The sequence below is a fragment of the Podarcis erhardii genome (genome assembly GCF_964252035.2).
Source record: "Podarcis erhardii genome assembly, chromosome: 9".
Lineage (NCBI taxonomy): Eukaryota > Metazoa > Chordata > Lepidosauria > Squamata > Lacertidae > Podarcis > Podarcis erhardii.
In genome coordinates, this window is record NC_138512.1 from 43225695 (window position 1) to 43243840 (window position 18146).

Consider the following 18146-nt stretch of genomic DNA (forward strand, 5'->3'; position numbering starts at 1 on the left):
AAGGTCAGACAATTTCCTGGAGGATAAGGCTCTCAAAAGCTACCAGCTACTCCATCAGTGTTCTACCTCCATTGTTGGGCTGCAAAAGTAAAGCAATAGACATTGACATCTAAGGGGAGGTGGCCTCCATCAGACCATTTAGTCCAGAGTTTGAAAATGAATCACTGAAAATAGATACAGCAAATATTAGGCACTTTGAAGTTTCATTATTTTCAGTGGCAGAGAATTAACCAAAACGAACGTACTAACATGTGTTTTTTGATGTAAATTTGTTTACTGCTGGTTGAATTTTGCCCATTGTTACGTGGAGCTGAAATTCAGGGGCGGGAGTAGAGATGGCCTGTCTCTCCTGCTGTAGCAACCTTCTTAGGTACTGTTTCCAGAGGTCTACAGAGGTTCCATGATTTGGCTGAAATTGGAGAGTGTCAGGGGGCCTTGTGGATTCTGTAGTCTGGTTCTCACATCACAGTAAGCCAGAGACAAACCCTGACTACGGATCATGCTTAAAGAGAGAATTTACCCCTGGTTTGTGGTTTGGATGACATGTTAAGCCAAACTTTGGCTTAACTACCATCCTGCACCGATATATGAATGGAGAGGAGAGGAGCAAAGTGCCTGTGATCTTCTCCTTGGGGGCCCTCAAAACAGTGCATATGAAGCACACCTGAGATTAGTGAGAATATTTTCACATCAGCTAGACAGTTGAAGCATTATTGCAGTTTAGTTTACCAGCTGAATAATTATGGTTTGGTTTGATACACATAAGCTAGCTATTGCTTCTCTGTAAGGGTGGAAATAAGTTCAAATAATGAAACCCTCCTTTGAGTGTGAAATCCTGAAGGCTGCTTCTCACATTTCATTGGTTTTGGTTTTGTTTTTTTTAAACCATCAAGTCACATTTTATATTTGAATTTCCAATTTTAAACTGCTCATTGTGACATTATAGCAGAGGGTCACTCACAATCTGGGTACCTATTTCTTTAACCTGAAATATCCCCCCCCCAAAAAAAACCACCAAGCCCAAAATGTTTCACCTTAAAGACATCTGCATTTGCATGTCAGCTTACGTTATAGCAGTAGCTTGACATTTCATGTCTTAAACAGCCAAGGACTAGCCAGAACGCACAATGGGATGAAGTGGCCAGCAACAGCTTCCTGTTTTCTCTGCAGTTATAGTTTGGGGGGAAATTGAATGTCATGAATGTGTGGAATGGCAAATGTTTGGAAGAATGATTGCCCAGACCCTGTGTTTCAATATTTCTTTGGCGGTTGTTCTTGGTTTCCCCCTCCCACCCGGCAGGTGCCCATTCTGCATTTACTCCACCAACCGCCCCGCAGCGATGGAATGCCATTTGAAGACCCACTACAAAATGGAATACAAGTGCCGGATCTGCCAGGCAGTGAAAGCCAATCAGCTGGAGCTGGAAATGCACATCCGGGAGCATCGCCTTGGCAACCATTACAAGTGTGACCAGTGTGGCTACCTTTCCAAGACGGCCAACAAGCTGATAGAGCATGTGCGCGTACACACCGGGGAGCGCCCTTTCCACTGTGACCAGTGCAGCTACAGCTGCAAACGCAAAGACAATCTCAACCTGCACAAGAAGCTCAAGCACGCTCCCCGCCAGACTTTCAGCTGCGAAGAGTGCCTCTTCAAGACCACCCACCCTTTTGTCTTCAGCCGCCATGTGAAGAAGCACCAAAACGGGGACTGCTCCGAAGAGGAGAAGAAGGGCCAGGGGGCAACCTCCAAGGAAGCCGGCCCTCTCCTAGCTGCCAACAGCCCCCGGAGCCTCTTGTCGCCTCTCTCGGTGATGTCTGCCTCCCAGGCGCTGCAGACGGTGGCCATGTCAGCTGCTCACAGCGGCGGGGCAGAGCCAAACCTGGCACTTAAGGCCTTGGCCATCAACGGCACTTCCCTGTGCTTTGACAAGTACCGGAACTCTGAATTTGCCCACCTCATTCCCTTAACCATGTTTTTCCCCAAGAACCACTTTGAGATCACATTCCATGCGCCCAGGCCACAGACTGTACGGCCGGACGACACTTCACCGAAGCACTCCTTCCTTGCCTACCTTGGACTAACAGAAAGGGCAGAAACTGTCTGAGGGCAGCCAAGTACTGTACCAAAAAAATAATACTCTCCGCCCACCCACCCCACCCCCCAACAGACACCCAACAGGTATATGCATTGCTGCAAACCATACACCCAAGAGGTATGGCTGGCTGAACATTTGTACTATAGATCATTAGTAGTAAGGTATAGGGGGAAAAATGGCTCTGTGTGTCTCCTTAAATGCATTGACATGAAGGCTGCTTTATTAAAACTCTTCAGAGAAGTGACCTCCTGCATACCTTCAGAGGCATGTTCCCAGTACTCTTATCTAAGAAACTATTTTGTCTTGTTTAAGCTGAACAAGAGCGTCCTTAAAGGCAATCAGCACTTGCTTAAGGTTACATATTGATGCATTTTCCTTTTGAGATGGTGAGTGTGAGCGTGTCTGAAGGGAGAGTCAGTGTGCCATGACATTGCTTTTGCACATCCTTTTGTACTGGCTTATTTAATATGAACACATGAAGCTGCCTTATATACTGAGTCGGATCAGTGCTCCACCTAGCCCAGTAACATCCACTCTGACAGGCAGCCGTTCTCCGGGGTCTCAGGCAGGGGTCCTCCCCAGCCCACCTGCTCTCTGGGATTATTTAACTGGAGATGCTGAAGATTGAACCTGGGACATTTATACATGCAACGCATGTGCTCTACCACTGAGCTGCAGCCCCCTCCTCTTGTGATGATTATTGCAGTTCTCCAGTCTCACCACCTTGCCTGCCTAGCTTTATTTTACAGTTACTGGAATGCGGATACAGCAATGCTAGGTTCGAGAACTGGCATGCCAGTCAGCACTACTTGGGATTTGCTTAGTATACTATAGTGCTTGCTTTGGCCTCAGATCTGAGAATTCAAGGATGAACTAGAGGAGCAGGAATTGCTTCTAGCTCTGCAAGGTTAAGGCTGTTTTACATGGTACATTTCCCCCAGCTGGCAGTAATAATATCTGTGCAGGCAAATGCATGGGCACTGTATTGTTGGACATGTAATATGGTTTTACTCGGTGTACATGGACTGGGTAGACACAGTGCATACAGGCTGCCTCTTCCCTGCCCCCCCCAAAGCACTCCTACCACCCTTGAAATGTTACAGTGAACATGCATATTCCACCACAGAGATGAGGTTTTTTTCCCCTCCGTAGAGATAATGTATGAAGTGGCCCTGAACACACATGAGTGAACAGACACTTGGTGCAGATCAGGGTGGTGGAATCTGCAGCCCTCCATCTGTTGTTAGACTCATCTCCCATTGGCCTCCAGCAAACATGGCCAGGGATGATGGGAGTTGTAGTCCAGCAACCTCTGGAGAGCCCAAGATTCCCATTCCTGGTGCAGACAGACCTGTAAACAGCAAGTGCAATTCATACACGCACAAGGTCAGATTCTTCTGTAACTCAGGGCCACTTCTTACAATAAGTTTTGTATTTGAGTACAGCTATCCAAGTATCAGTTTTAAATGGGGCACATGTATTGCATTTAAATCACTGCTTTTCTTTGTGAAATAACTGGAGTCAGGAATCTGATCATTTCCCCATCATGTTTCTGTCTCATTCGCTGGGAAGAGATGTGATTTAAACACACGTGCACTATTCAAAACTGATGTAAGGTCAATAAAAAAAGTATCTCATACCAAGAAGCCCTTTTGATCATAGATCAAACACACACATTCTCAGTATGTATTAATGTAGTGATTACCTTGGTTTGCAAAGACAAGAGTGTACATTCTACAGAGATTAAATCCAGGAATAGGGATTTTTAAAAGGAAGGGTTTGCTATATTCTGGGTATAAATGCTCAGACTAAATAAAGGCAGGTTTTGCACAGTGCTTGAGTCTTGCACTAGTATGTTTCTCACTTGCAAAAAAAAAGGTAAGAAAAGAAAAAGTGTAGAAGATTAAAAAAAACTTTTGTCGACTGAAGAATTATCAGATTGTATATTTGAAAAGTTAATGGCGGAATCTTTTCAACATAAGAATGGTGCTTTTTAATCATATTATTCTGTTCTATATCCCCAACTGTTCGGCTATATTTTCAGATTTTGTGTCCCTATGAACATTACCCTTCATGTTATTTGTATTCCTTTGTATTATTTTGTTAATGCCTACTTAAGTATACTCTTCTAGGAAGCTAACTTTATATTTTCTTAAAGCTCTTACTTTGTGGTCATTAAAATGACATAAATATTGCACTTTATTGCAGTAAGAAGCAAATGTTGCATTCCTAATACACAATCGAAGTCAATTGTTAACTTTTCCCAAGATTTAACTTTTCTCTTGCCCATGCACTGACATTTATTATGTATCATTATCACATACAGTTTTCTCCACTGAACATGTACGTGAGAATAAGTCCAGATCTGTGTACGTGTTCAAAGATCAGAAACTGTTTACATTGGATGACAAAGAGGAAAGGAACCTAAATATTAGCAAGCTATAATACTAATGTAAAGTAACTACAATCAAATTAATGAGAGTCTGCACATGAGTTTAAACAGCATGTGGCCTCCCCTAATTCAGCTACTATGGTAAAGTAAGTCATTATATTAGTTGTTCCTAACACATGTTGAGCCCTGTTTATTGCACTTAACTCTGCTAACACTACTCTTTGGGATTCATCCTTTGTTTGTTTTTTTTACAAACAAATGTTTTCAGATAAGATCAGTACATGAATTGTGGCATTCCATCCTAAGATGTGGTGGTGACTTTTGCTAGTCGCTGTCATGCTGTCACTTGGTAGGTGGTACAAGGTACACCAGCACCATGCAAATCTTAGAAATCAGGTTGGCAGAAACACAAAAAATGGTTTGATTTCCCATCATTCTGAGCAATTTTTTTGTAGGTTTGGAGACTACCCACGTCTGATGTAACCATTTATTTAACTGCAGTCCTGCCACTGGATTGAATGGGCTCCATTATTTCCTCTGCTAGGAATTTTAAGAGAAGCTGTGATGCTGAAGTAGGACTTACTTGCTAGTCAATAATGTGTAATTAAGAATGGGATAAATGCATATCTTTTTGGTGGAAATCAATGAACTTCTCCCCCTATAAGCAGTTGCTGCAGTTAACTAACTAAATATACCCAATACGGTTCTGGTCAGATTTGTCCAAACTGTCAAGTAGTGAGTCTTTTTTTAAAAGGCAGGGTAGTGGGAGAGAGACCAAGCAGTTTGTCAGCTGGAACACAAGCATAGGAATGTTAAAGGAATATTTTCTGTAAACCAAATGGTGCAATATAACATAGGAACTTCAAGGAATGAAAGTATTACAATGCTCTAAGCAACTGAATGCCTTGGGTTTAACCATTTCCTTTTTGTATTTGTCTGTCATAGTGATGCTTAATGTAATTGGGCAGCTTTATTTAGCACTTTGAAACACTGAATTATTTCTGGAAAGTTAGTTATACATGATTTCCAAATAAGAGAGAGAGAGATGCATCAGGAAGTGTTTTTATTTTTTTAAGGAAAAAAATACAGTATTTATCAAAGCCCTTGCATATACAATAATTGGTTTGCTGTTTGAAGCTAAAGAAAGGAATGCTCCCTACAGATATCCTTTGCTTGTTAAAAGACTTCACATTTCTACCAACATGCTCACTTTGTATCTGCTTTTCTCACTATGCATTCTTTAAGATAGGCTGGTTTCTTGTTTTCCATCTAGTAATTTGCTTACATTCTCAGCACTTTTCTCGCTTCCCCTCTCCGACCTTTCTAACTTGCTGTATCATATTCAAATATCACAGTCAAGGTTTGTGTACATTAATGGAAATTTGTATTGTATAAAGCTTTTTGCATTATAAGGCTGTACAGGGTCATTTTGACAGTAACTGGTATATTTCTTTGCATCTTACGTTGCATTGCCAATTTCTAGTGTATCCAGTTTGGAAGTATATATACTCTAATTAAAAAACAAAGTTGGCTATACTCTGGCATCATGTGTGCTTCTCTTTCCCATTGTTTAATTATTGGGTATGTAGAGAATATATAATTTAGAAGGGAGACCTAAAACAAAATGTTGCAGTATGGAGTGATTACTTTGCAGGACTCAGCTATTTTGTTCTCATCCCTGGGTTTCCATTTTCCCTCCTCCCAACTGTCAAGACAGCATTCTGTGGCCCAGAGCATGCTGAGTCCTCATTGGGCAGTTTTTCTGTCCCACCCCCACACTTGCAAGCCAAAGTCCCCCCCCCCCCAAAGATCAGTTGTACTTCTGAAAACCTTGGAGTTTGCCCAAACCAGGTGATGCTTCTCTTTTGGGAAGGGTGGTGCTGTTTTGGATCCACAAGCAATAGCACTTCAAGCCCAAATGTTGAAAACAGAGCAGATGCTATTAAAAGCTGGTGGGGAAAGTTGGTAATGCCTGTCTAGCAAGAAGAACTAGGGAAACTGAAATAAAAAGTTAGCATAATACTACTTTGGCAGTGCTGTTCTGATAAATTCCTATTTATGTTTCCAGGGTTACTTGGTGCTTCAGTTTAAATTGAGACACGGTGAATGTGTTGCTAGGAATAGATCATGCAACAGGCTCCAGGGACAGTGTTGTCTTTTTAAACCTTTTCTATGCATAATTCAGACTGCTGGTTTATCATGTATAAAGCCCTGTAGAATTTATGCCAATGCTTGAATTACAAGTTAAAATACATTCATATAGGCATATAACTAAGGCCACAAAAGTTCCTAGCCTGCAAAAAAATCAGTAGCTTGTGGGCTGACTCCCTCCTCCAACAACAGCCCATTTGGTTTCTATACTGGGTGTGGAGGAGTGATGGGGTCCTCCATTCAACCTCTTCATGTTCACCAAATGTGCAGTTCCTTGTCACAAATGGCTACTGGGTGGTGCACTACCATGGTTTACATTACAGTAAAGCAGTGAAATATGCTTCCTTTATGTTTCAGAAATAATTCCTGGAAACATCTTCTATTAATATTTAAAGGTAGTAGATACTACTACATCATTCTCCTTAAAAAGAAAAGCTACCAAAGATTATGTTTCTGCTCTAAATAATAGTAGCTTGCAGGAAGCTGAAGGTGTTCCTCCTAAACCCTTTTCCCCTCCTCAAGCTGCTTTTTTCAGCCCAGCTTCTGTTTCCTAATCCATAAATTTACACCGATGATTCATAAGAACATAACAAAAAGTGCCGCGCTAAAGGTTTTGAACAGGGTTGAGGAACCTGTGATTCTCGAGAGCATGCTGTGCTACCCATCAGCCCTAGCCAACATGGCCAATGGTCAGGAATAATTTTATTCATATCCAGCAGCACCTGCAGGGCCACATGTTCCCCATCCCTGGTTTAGAACATCTGGTTCGGGAACCAAAAAATACATATCTCTTGTAGAAATTGCTATGGGCAGGGGAAAACATTTCTCTATAACCAGGCCTTTGGCTGATTGAACAATCTATGGCCTCTTAAATGTGTTTGTTGTTTATCCCCCAGAGAGTGGGTGAGGGTGCTTTCACTTGATGTGCATGACCTGATTTGTTTTCCCACACCAGCAACACTCCCTACCAACTCCTTTTCAGAAAGCTGTCATCAGTGCATGCACAAAAGGCTGTTCGAACTGTACACACATCCCCTTAACCTCAGCTTGCATTTTCACATAGGATGGAGGCCGGGGTTTTTTGGGGGGGGCGCATCAAAGGGGAGCATTTCTCAAGAAACTTCAGGACACAGATGGATTGTGGCTAACTAGCAGTGGAAGCACATTGGAAGCAGAGTAGATAGTAATGTGCAAATACCCTCAAAACACCGAAAGAGCTTCTTGGGTGGACAAGTATTTTATCAACAAGGTTAAACCAGAATGAATTCACAATTCCAGCCCTGTCCCCCAGTATCAATGCATTTTCTAGACATGCAGTAAAGCTTCTCCACCTGCAAGGGCTACTCCAATTCACTTCATGTAATTGGTATGAGCATTTCTAAATGGATGTGAATGTGCTCCTCTCCTGCTAATGAAATTAACAAAACCCATGCACAGAAGAAATCAGTGTGTGCATCAGAGCACCCACAAATCTCTGGAGCAAATTTTAAAAAGGCAAATTCTTTACTGGCTCTTGAAATCTGCTGGTACCACCAGTATCTGCTGGTACTATTATTGTAAGATTTCTTTTTCTTGGACTAAACACCCCTCCCCCTCTCCCAGGTACCATATATGCTCTTTTTGCATGAATACTGCAAAACATTTTATGGGGTTTCTTCCATGTTTGGATCTTGCTTCTCCAGGAGTTGGTAACTGATTCAAAGAAACATGCATCTGGCTCCAGTTTAGGCATGGCCATACCTGCACAGTCAGTTGAGGTCAGGAAGATCTTGAGTCACCTTTTCCATGATTTGCAACCCCTGAAACAAATGAGATGGAAAATGCCATTCAGTGTACAGGTTCGCTTGTAAATAAATATCCATGGATGTTCAGCAGAACATCCATGGATAGGACAGGACATAAAAAGGCAAATTTACAGATATTTTTAATAGATCTGAAAGAATCTTCAAACTTGCTTGATTTTTAATTGGGTGTCTTTTTCTCCTGCCACTAAAGCCCTGTTGTTCGGTCATAGAACTGTAGAGCTGAAAGGGACCACAAGGGTCATGTAGTCCAAGTCCCTGCAATGCAGGAATCTTTCACCCAACATGGGGCTCGAACCCACGACCCCGGAATTAAGAGTCTCATGCTCCACCCACTGAGCTATCCACAGGGTTTTTAGGATATGTTCTATTCCATTAAGATTGCACGGAAGAAGAAAGAGTAGGCCATGACCCCTGATCCCAGCCCCTGCCAACCCCTTTCCCAAAACCTCTCACGCATTGGAGAGGTGTATTCAATGGGGAATGGTGCTGATTGTGCAAAGGCTGGAACTTATGCAGGCGCATGATCCCCTTATCAGCCCTTGTCAATGGCGGCTGGCTATAGCAGTGTGCATTGCTTCCGTGTCTGCTGCCACCTTTTATCTCCTTAGGAGATGGATTCAGTAACAAAACACATAATACATGGCATTCATAGAGCACTTTAATTCCATTACTGCCATCACATTAGGGTTTCTCTGGAATAATTTATTATTATTATTATTATGGGACGCAGGTGGCGCTGTGGGTTAAACCACAGAGCCTAGGTCGGCAGTTCGAATCCCCGCAACAGGGTGAGCTCCGTTGCTCGGTCTCTACTCCTGCCAACCTAGCAGTTTGAAAGCACAAAATGCAAGTAGATAAATAGGTACCGCTCTGGCGCGAAGGTAAACGGTGTTTCTGTGCGCTGCTCTAGCTCGCCAGAAGCGGCTTAGTCATGCTGGCCACATGACCCGGAAGCTGTACGCCGGCTCCCTTGGCCAATAAAGTGAGATGAGCGCCGCAACCCCAGAGTCGTCCGCAAATAGACCTAACAGTCTGGGGTCCCTTTACCTTTTATTATTATTATTTATTAACTACACTCTGAAGCTGCACTTGGTATACTTAAGTAAAGCTTCGACTGGCTTTGATGGTGATTAGGGTCCAGCAAGTGATTTGATGGTGATTAGGGTCGACTCTACACATGGACATCACCAGATGGGCAGCATCGAAATCAGATTGATTATATTCTCTGCAGCCAAAGATGGAGAAGCTCTAGACAGTCAGCAAAAACAAGACCTGGAGCTGACTGTGGCTCAGATCATCAGCTTCTTATAGCATAATTCAAGCTTAAACTGAAGAAAGTAGGAAAAACCACTGGGCCGGTAAGATACAATCTAAGTCAAATCCCTTATGAATACACAGTGGAAGTGAGGAACAGGTTTAAGGATTTAGATTTGGTGGACAGAATGCCTGAAGAACTATGGATGGAGGCTCGTAACATTATACAGGAGGCAGCAACGAAAACCATCCCAATGAAAAGGAAATGCAAGAAAGCAAAGTGGCTGTCCAATGAGGCCTTACAAATAGCGGGGGAGAGAAGGCAAGCAAAATGCGAGGGAGATGGTGAAAGATACAGGAAATTGAATGCAGATTTCCAAAGAATAGCAAGGAGAGACAAGAAGACCTTCTTAAACGAGCAATGCAAAGAAATAGAGGAAAGCAATAGAATGGGAAGAACCAGAGATCTGTTCAAGAAAATTGGAGATATGAAAGGAACATTTCGTACAAAGATTTCCATAATAAAGGACAAAAGTGGAAAGGACCTAACAGAAGCAGAAGACATCAAGAAGAGGTGGCAAGAATACACAGAGGAATTATACCAGAAAGAAATGGATGTCTCGTATACCCCAGGTAGTGTGGTTGCTGACCTTGAGCCAGACATCCTGGAAAGTGAAGTCAAATGGGCCTTAGAAAGCACTGCAAATAACAAGGCCAGTGGAAGTGATGGTATTCCAGCTGAACTATTTAAAATTTTAAAAGATGATGCTGTTAAGGTGCTACACTCAATATGCCAGCAAGTTTGGAAAACTCAGCAGTGGCCAGAAGATTGGAGAAGATCAGTCTACATCCTAATCCCAAAGAAGGGCAGTGCCAAAGAATGCTCCAACTACCGCACAATTGCACTCATTTCACACGCTAGCAAGGTTATGCTTAAAATTCTACAAGGAAGGCTCAAGCAGTATGTGGACCGAGAACTCCCAGAAGTGCAAGCTGGATTTAGAAGAGGCAGAGGAACCAGAGACCAAATTGCAAACATGCGCCGGATTATGGAGAAAGCTAGAGAGTTCCAGAAAGACATCTACTTCTGCTTCATTGACTATGCAAAAGCCTTTGACTGTGTCGACCACGGCAAACTATGGCAAGTTCTTAAAGAAATGGGAGTGCCAGATCACCTCATCTGTCTCCTGAGAAATCTCTATGTGGGACAAGAAGCTACAGTTAGAACTGGATATGGAACAACTGATTGGTTCAAAATTGGGAAAGGAGTATGACAAGGCTGTATTTTGTCTCCCTGCTTATTTAACTTATATGCAGAATTCATCATGCGAAAGGCTGGGCTGGATGAATCCCTAGCTGGAATTAAGATTGCCGGAAGAAATATCAACAACCTCAGATATGCAGATGACACAACCTTGATGGCAGAAAGTGAGGAGGAATTAAAGAACCTTTTAATGAGGGTGAAAGAGGAGAGCGCAAAATATGGTCTGAAGCTCAACATCAAAAAAACGAAGATCATGGCCACTGGTCCCATCACCTCCTGGCAAATAGAAGGGGAAGAAATGGAGGTAGTGAGAGATTTTACTTTCTTGGGCTCAATGATCACTGCAGATGGTGACAGCAGCCACGAAATTAAAAGACGCCTGCTTCTTGGGAGAAGGGCAATGGCAGGCCTAGACAGCATCTTGAGAAGTAGAGACATCACCTTGCCAACAAAGGTTCGTATAGTTAAAGCTATGGTTTTCCCAGTAGTGATGTATGGAAGTGAGAGCTGGACCATAAAGAAGGCTGATCGCCGAAGAATTGATGCTTTTGAATTATGGTGCTGGAGGAAACTCTTGAGAGTCCCATGGACTGCAAGAAGATCAAACCTCTCCATACTGAAGGAAATCAACCCTGAGTGCTCACTGGAAGGACAGATTGTGAAGCTGAGGCTCCAGTACTTTGGCCACCTCATGAGAAGAGAAGACTCCCTGGAGAAGACCCTGATGTTGGGAAAGATGGAGGGCACAAGGAGAAGGGGACGGCAGAGGACGAGATGGTTGGATAGTGTTTTCGAGGTTACCAGCATGAGTTTGACCAAACTGCGGGAGGCAGTGGAGGACAGGGGTGCCTGGCGTTCTCTGGTCCATGGGGTCACGAGGAGTTGGACACGACTAGGCGACTAAACAACAAGGGTCCAGCAAAGCAGGGATGGCGAACCTTAGCCAGCTTCCATCTATCTGCCAGTAAGTGGCTGTCAGCTTCCTCCTCAGTCTCAGTGTTGCCCCTTGTAGGACTCAGCAGGGAGGAGGATGGGAACAAAACTAGATTTGAATTGACTTTGCCTGTATAACTCCCTCTCGGCCTTGCTGATGTGGTCCAAAGGAAAGCCAAGCAATACATTTGGCACCAGCTTGGCTGCAGGAGTTGCCTGAAGGAGGCATGCAAGGCGACACCCAACTGTCTTAGGGACTCCACTGGATACAATCCATAGCTTGCAAAGACCTGTACTTACCATTGAATCGGAACTCCCAGTAACAGGCCACCCGGTCAGAATATCCTGACTTGCAGTTGATGGCGTCCCCATTTTTATTCCAGTTTGGTTCCCTATAATGAACGGAAAAAAATTAAAAAGTAAAAGCAAAAGCTGGAAATTTTGCCACGGGAAAATGAATAAAATAAAATAAAATTCCACCAATTAAAGGAATCTGGAGTGCTCACCGTTTCCCCTGGGGTATTTCATCGCCTGCTGAATTCCATACAGTGGTACTGCTGGTGATGGAATAATGACTGCATTATGATTCATCTGTATATATTTTTTCAAAGGAATTGAACATAAGGTGATGAGATCGTAAAGTTGCATCAATTATAAATAACACGCCTACCTATACAGCTGGGCGCTCTCTTTGCCATTATTGTTTTGTTTGCCATGAATTGTATCCTGGACATCGGTGAGCTAGCAACATTTGGAGCCACTGGATAAATTCCAGGTGTTAAATTTCTAGAACGAGAGGCACCAGCACTTGAGCTTGGCTGGAAGTCACCATTTCTGACCTCTCAGCTCTCCCAGTGGATGCTTGAGATGGAGTGACAGGATGCACTTACGGGAAGCATACTCTGTGCATGCTGAAGGCCACTCTCCTGGGTTACGTTCTGCATCCTGGAACTGAGCTCTGCCTCAACAGAAGCCCCGCAAACCTCACTTTCTAAAATGAACCACAATCCCATTAGTTGAAGTTGAAATATTACGAGTACTGAACACAAACACGTCCCATTGTTTCCATGCTCTGCTTCCTCCTCTCACATGGAGAAAACAGTAATTATTCTCCTGGCAGAAACACCCTCTCTGTTGTCAGAGCTTAATTTGAGAGATGGCTCACTAGAACTTGGTCCCAGTATCAGCATGCTATGCCAGGATGCACATATACCTTCAGGGTATTTGTGATATAATTGCCACCCATGTGGAAGGTGGTTTGCAGGGGCACCAAAGGGCAGGTCACTGCCCCCAGGGAGCTTGCAATCATATCGAACAGAGGTGAGGAACCTTTGCCCTGTTGGTTATTGTTGAACTGCAACTCCCATCACCCATCGAGGATTGCCAGTAGCCAGGGATGATGGGAGTTGTAGGAAGCAACATTTGAGAGGCGGGTAGGCTCCCCACACCTGCTCTAGAACAAGTAAAGAGTGATAGTCTTGCATTTGCAGTGATGTGCCCAGCTTAAGGCACCTTTTCAAACCTCTTTTTTCTGGGCACTGCTTCTTAATAGTGCATGCAAATACAAGCCTTTCTTTTTTAAAATAATAAAATAAAAATTATCAGGATAGTGGGTCTTCTTCTTTGCTCTAGTGGGTTAAACCACAGAGCCTACGACTTGCCGATCAGAAGGTCGGCGGTTCGAATCCCCACGACGGGATGAGCTCCCGTTGCTCTGTCCCTGCTCCTAGCAACCTAGCAGTTCAAAAGCACATCAAAGTGCAAGTAGATAAATAGGTACCGCTCCAGCGGGAAGGTAAACGGCGTTTCCGTGCACTGCTCTGGTTTTCCAGAAGTGGCTTAGTCATGCTGGCCACATGACCCGGAAGCTGTACGCCGGCTCCCTCGGCCAATAAAGTGAGATGAGCACCGCAACCCCAGAGTTGGTCACGACTGGACCTAATGGTCAGGGGTCCCTTTACCTTTACCTTAGTGCTAGACCCAATCCTGCAGCAATAGAGTTTTCCCTGTAGGATGCAACAGAAGCATTGCAGCAAGAGAGAAAGCCTGCTTGCTTCTGTGAAGTGTTTGTGAGAGAGCGTGTGCATGCAAAGGAGAGATGTGTGCAGCCTAAGTGCTGGAAATGGGGTGTGCCCATTTGACCAAAGGATTTTTATTGTTTTTAAATATATGTTAATAAACAAGAAAGCAATCCTCGAAATGGCAGGGCATCGCTGTAGGGGTTAATAAAATGAAATATAACTACCCAAAAATGAAAGGGTTGCAAAAAACGTTTATAGATTAAAATGAGTAAGTAGCGCAGTGACCTTTATCAAACAAGTGAAGTGGGAGGGGAAGGAACTGTGTGTTGTTATTAATGATGTCACAAGCACAATCCAGTTAATCACGGGTGTGGAAACTGTAGCCTCACCCCACCAGCTACTGGACTCCAACTCCCACCAGCCACAGCCAGCATGGCCAATGGGCAGGAATGTTGGGAGTTGTAGTCCGGCAACATTTGGATGCCACAGGTTCCCTACCTCTTAAGTAGCCACTCAAACACTTCTACACCTACGTTTAACTACTGCTGGTGGGAGGAGGGTTAAAAGCTGGTTTGCCACTAAGAGGAAAGCAAGGAGAGAATAACATTTTCCACATTTCAAAAAATACATCATGTGTACAAGCAATTTGGACCATCCTGCAGGTGCCTGCAGGTTTACACCAGCCTTTGCCAACTCCAGCTGGTTTTGGACTACAACTCCCATCAGCCCCAAGCAGCATGTGCCAGCTGAGGCTGATGGGAGTTGTAGTCCAAAAAGCTGGAGGGCCTCATTTTGACAACAGCTGCTTTACCTTGTCATGTCAGTGCTCAACCACCTAAGCCACACATTGCTAGGTCACTTTCACAACTACAGCAGAAGGAGCAGCATCTGTGAGCACATCCTCTTATAAAGCTGGCACACAAAGATCCAAGACTTGGCCATGAAATAAGTCAAAATCTCACATAAACTGGAACACACACTGTCTTCGTCACTCAATATGCCAATTCTCACACCACTTTACTTTGTGGCCACTAGAGAATAAAAAGCCAACCACATCTCAAGGGAATCCTGCTGGAGCCAATAGGATTATTCTGCGATACATGGCTGGAAGACTGCAGGCTCATTATTCTGCATTTTTGCTCGTCTCATCTATGCAATTTTCACTAGCTTCCCTGCTTCAGAATGCTCAGGTGTAGACAATGAGAGGCAAAGGGGGGGAAAAGAATTGCTATATTGGCCTTGCATGTCATGCCTTCCAACATGACAAGTCTTCACTGGGCAGTGGATGCACTTCTAAGGTTCAGGATGAAATTGCACAACATAGGTGTGAATGTGTGCAATGAAACAGCTTCCTCTTCTACCCCAGGGGTGGGGTGGGGGAGCGCCATGGAAATGTCTATTTGGGGAGAGAAACTGTGGCAGGAGGAGGTACTCAATCTGTCTAAAACCCAGTGCTTTTTTTCTAGAAACAACCATGAAGTTGTTACAGTAAGTGCCACACTTTTTAACAACAACAACGAGAGAGAGAAAGAGAGATGCCGGTACTGCATATTCTTGAGTACCCCCAGGAAAAAAAGCACTGCTACCCCCAGAGAATTCCAGCCTATTGTTGAACGAAAAAAACCCAACCACCCATATCTGGAACTCCTAATATCTGCTTTTCTCAAGAAGTGGCTTCATGCTGTGTGTACCGTATGTGTGCTCTTGTTCACATCCATTTGCACATAATGAGTAGTTGGTCTTCAAGCGACACATTCACAAACACACAAATATCTAGTGCTCTACTCACTTGTTGGGAATGGTGTTGAAATTTCTTCCTATTACTTGAAGACTTTAAGAAACTTGGATGGCAGCCTAGAGGGGACAAACAGGAAAAAGATTTTTCCCTCCACAGGGAATTTCCCTGAGTCCAATTTTTTTACAAATGACAAGGCATGACACAACTGCTTTTCATTCATAAGCGAAACATGCATAGAGTTAGATCAGATGCAAGCCTAACCTGGATGGAAAAGTAATCTCAGTTATTGAGCATTCTCAATTCTCTTCTCTAGATACCTGCTTTTGTCTACCTTGTGTAGGGTGGCCACTTATGCATTGCAAAAAAAGAAAAGAAAAGAAAATGTAGCAGCAAGGGAAAAGAAAGAAGTGGATAGGTATTTGCATATGTTAATATATATGCAAATGTATGAATAATTGCTATAATTTAAACAGAAATAGACCAAAATACAGAATATATAGTGACATACATTACTATCAGGTGAGCATGATAAAATGCACATCTGATTTTTCATAAGTCCTCTTTGTGGCAGAAATTAGGGGCAGGCAAGTCAGGCAAGCACCTGGAATGTCAAGATTGGTGATGCACTGAGCATAGAGGACAGTAGGCTCAGGGGGTGCCTGTCTTGGGCTGTCTATTCTGATATCCCCTCAACAAGCTGTAGCAAAAGTTAGTACAGTTTTGTTTTCCCTTGTGAAGCTGGCAATTAACTTGTGCGGCCACTGCTGCATTAAAGTTCTTCTCTTTCTCTCACATGCAGGAATATTTACAATATCAGTCAGTGCGCATTCAAGAAACACCATCAGTGGGAATGATTACAATCAAATCTGTGCATATTATGTTCATTGTCTTATGCGACAGAGATAAATGTGTGGAAACTCCGCATCAAAATCATGTAACAGATAGAAGTGGAACAAATGGGGGAAAGTTTATCATCTGACCTCCAAAATCACCAAATAACCTATCCCTCCTAATTTGGCACTTGCCTTATTATCACTAGATTTGACCCCAAACTCCACCCTTAACTCTAAAGAACTAATTTCCTTCCTGTTCCCAACAGCTAGACTAGTTATTGCCCAACAATGGAAGAGAACCTCTAATATACCAACAGAGGCTTGGGTTAATAACATCTGGCGTATTGCTCTTATCAGAACGCCTCACAGACCATTGGCAACAAATCAAAGGCATCTCTGAAAAAGATACCTTTGATATAATCTGGTCTCCCTTTTTCTCTTTTATTGAAGAAAAACAGGGTGTTTTAATGCCATCATCAGATGTCTGTGGAGGGGATATATTCATTGAAAATGTTGTGCTTGAACTTTTGAATAAATGTGTGTTTTTTAATTTAAAAAAAGACATCGAAGAATTGGAGGTCACCAAAGAGCTCCCTTTGTCTAGGGCTGGCCTCGCCACTCTCTTCTACTTACAATCCCATATGAATAACAAGTAAGAGTGTCACCTCTAAATGCATCCTTGCAGTCAATAAATAGCTGGGTGTGCATCTGAGAGCTTCCAATCTCTGTTTAGCATGAATTTCAATGGGCAGCCTTGGATAAGAAACATTTCCTCAGTCTAATGTCCCTCACAAGGCTGTTGTGACGTGAGAGTGAAAACCTTCCATGTGCTGCACATTAATGCGACGGGGACAGATAGCTCTGTGAACAGAGCTTTCCAAGTTACTCAGCTGAATTAGATTCTGGCTGGTTTTGGAATGAGCATTGCTCTATGGCACCATCTAGAGGTTGCCTGCCAGCACAGCATACCACAGCTGCTGCCAGCTGTATACGCTGCTATCCAACATATTTATACAGTGGTACCTCGGGTTAAGTACCTAATTTGTTCCGGAGGTCCATTCTTAACCTGAAACTGTTCTTAACCTGAAGCACCACTTTAGCCTATGGGGGCCTCCTGCCGCCGCCGCGCCACCGGTACCCGCTTTCTGTTCTTATCCTGAAGCAAAGTTCTTAGCTCAAGGTACTATTTCTGGGTTAGCGGAGTGTGTAACCTGAAGCGTGTGTAACCTGAAGCGTATGTAACCCAAGGTACCACTGTATCTCCCTTCATATTTCTCTTATGTCTCCAGCTGTTTGCAAAGACTTCTCTCGCCCAGAAAGTTTCTTCTTGGTTTTCCCGGCTGCAGCGTGAATTGATGTTTTAAAGCCCGATTACAAAACCCCCCTCATTTGCTACAAAATCATAGGAGTCACGCCTCTTTCTTTTTACCCTTGTCAGTTGTCGCACCATGTTTAGGATTGCCGTAGTTTCCAGAAAGATAATGAAGCCGGTTTATCAAAAACACTCTGGAAAAAACACAAAAGGAGATATGAACTCATGTAGAAATTACTGGAAGGAAAAGTAAGAAGTGAACTCTACATAAGGGTTAGGCATTTGAGTACGATGTTTTTTATTAATTTTATCCAATTTATATTGTGTCCTTCCCCCTGAAGAAG

At 43.3% G+C, this 18146-nt stretch overlaps 2 protein-coding genes across 7 annotated transcripts in view; one reads left to right on the plus strand and one right to left on the minus strand.

Annotated features, from left to right (window-relative positions):
* ZNF827 (zinc finger protein 827) overlaps positions 1-6027 on the plus strand; it is a 111125-nt gene extending 105098 nt beyond the window's left edge. For 3 of the 4 annotated variants that reach the window (XM_081875233.1, XM_081875235.1, XM_081875234.1), the window contains one exon: positions 1301-6027. In XM_081875233.1, coding sequence (XP_081731359.1) covers positions 1301-2108 — 808 coding nt within the window. In that variant the 3' untranslated portion in view covers positions 2109-6027. The remainder of the gene's footprint in view (positions 1-1300) is intronic. The other variant, XM_081875236.1, reaches the window with a different exon arrangement.
* Positions 1-18146, minus strand: part of LOC309349465 (uncharacterized protein C4orf51 homolog) — a 29482-nt gene that overhangs the window by 5338 nt on the left and 5998 nt on the right. Inside the window, exons 2-7 of one of the 3 annotated variants that reach the window (XM_081875509.1) lie at positions 17920-17996; positions 15709-15773; positions 12405-12489; positions 12199-12290; positions 8383-8441; positions 5538-7409 (exon numbers count right to left, since the gene is read on the minus strand). In XM_081875509.1, the coding sequence (XP_081731635.1) occupies positions 8391-8441; positions 12199-12290; positions 12405-12489; positions 15709-15773; positions 17920-17996 (370 nt within the window). In that variant the 3' untranslated portion in view covers positions 5538-7409; positions 8383-8390. Of the gene's footprint in view, positions 1-5537; positions 7410-8259; positions 8442-12198; positions 12291-12404; positions 12490-15708; positions 15774-17919; positions 17997-18146 lie in introns of those variants that run through there. The other 2 variants (XM_081875510.1, XM_081875508.1) reach the window with 2 other exon arrangements.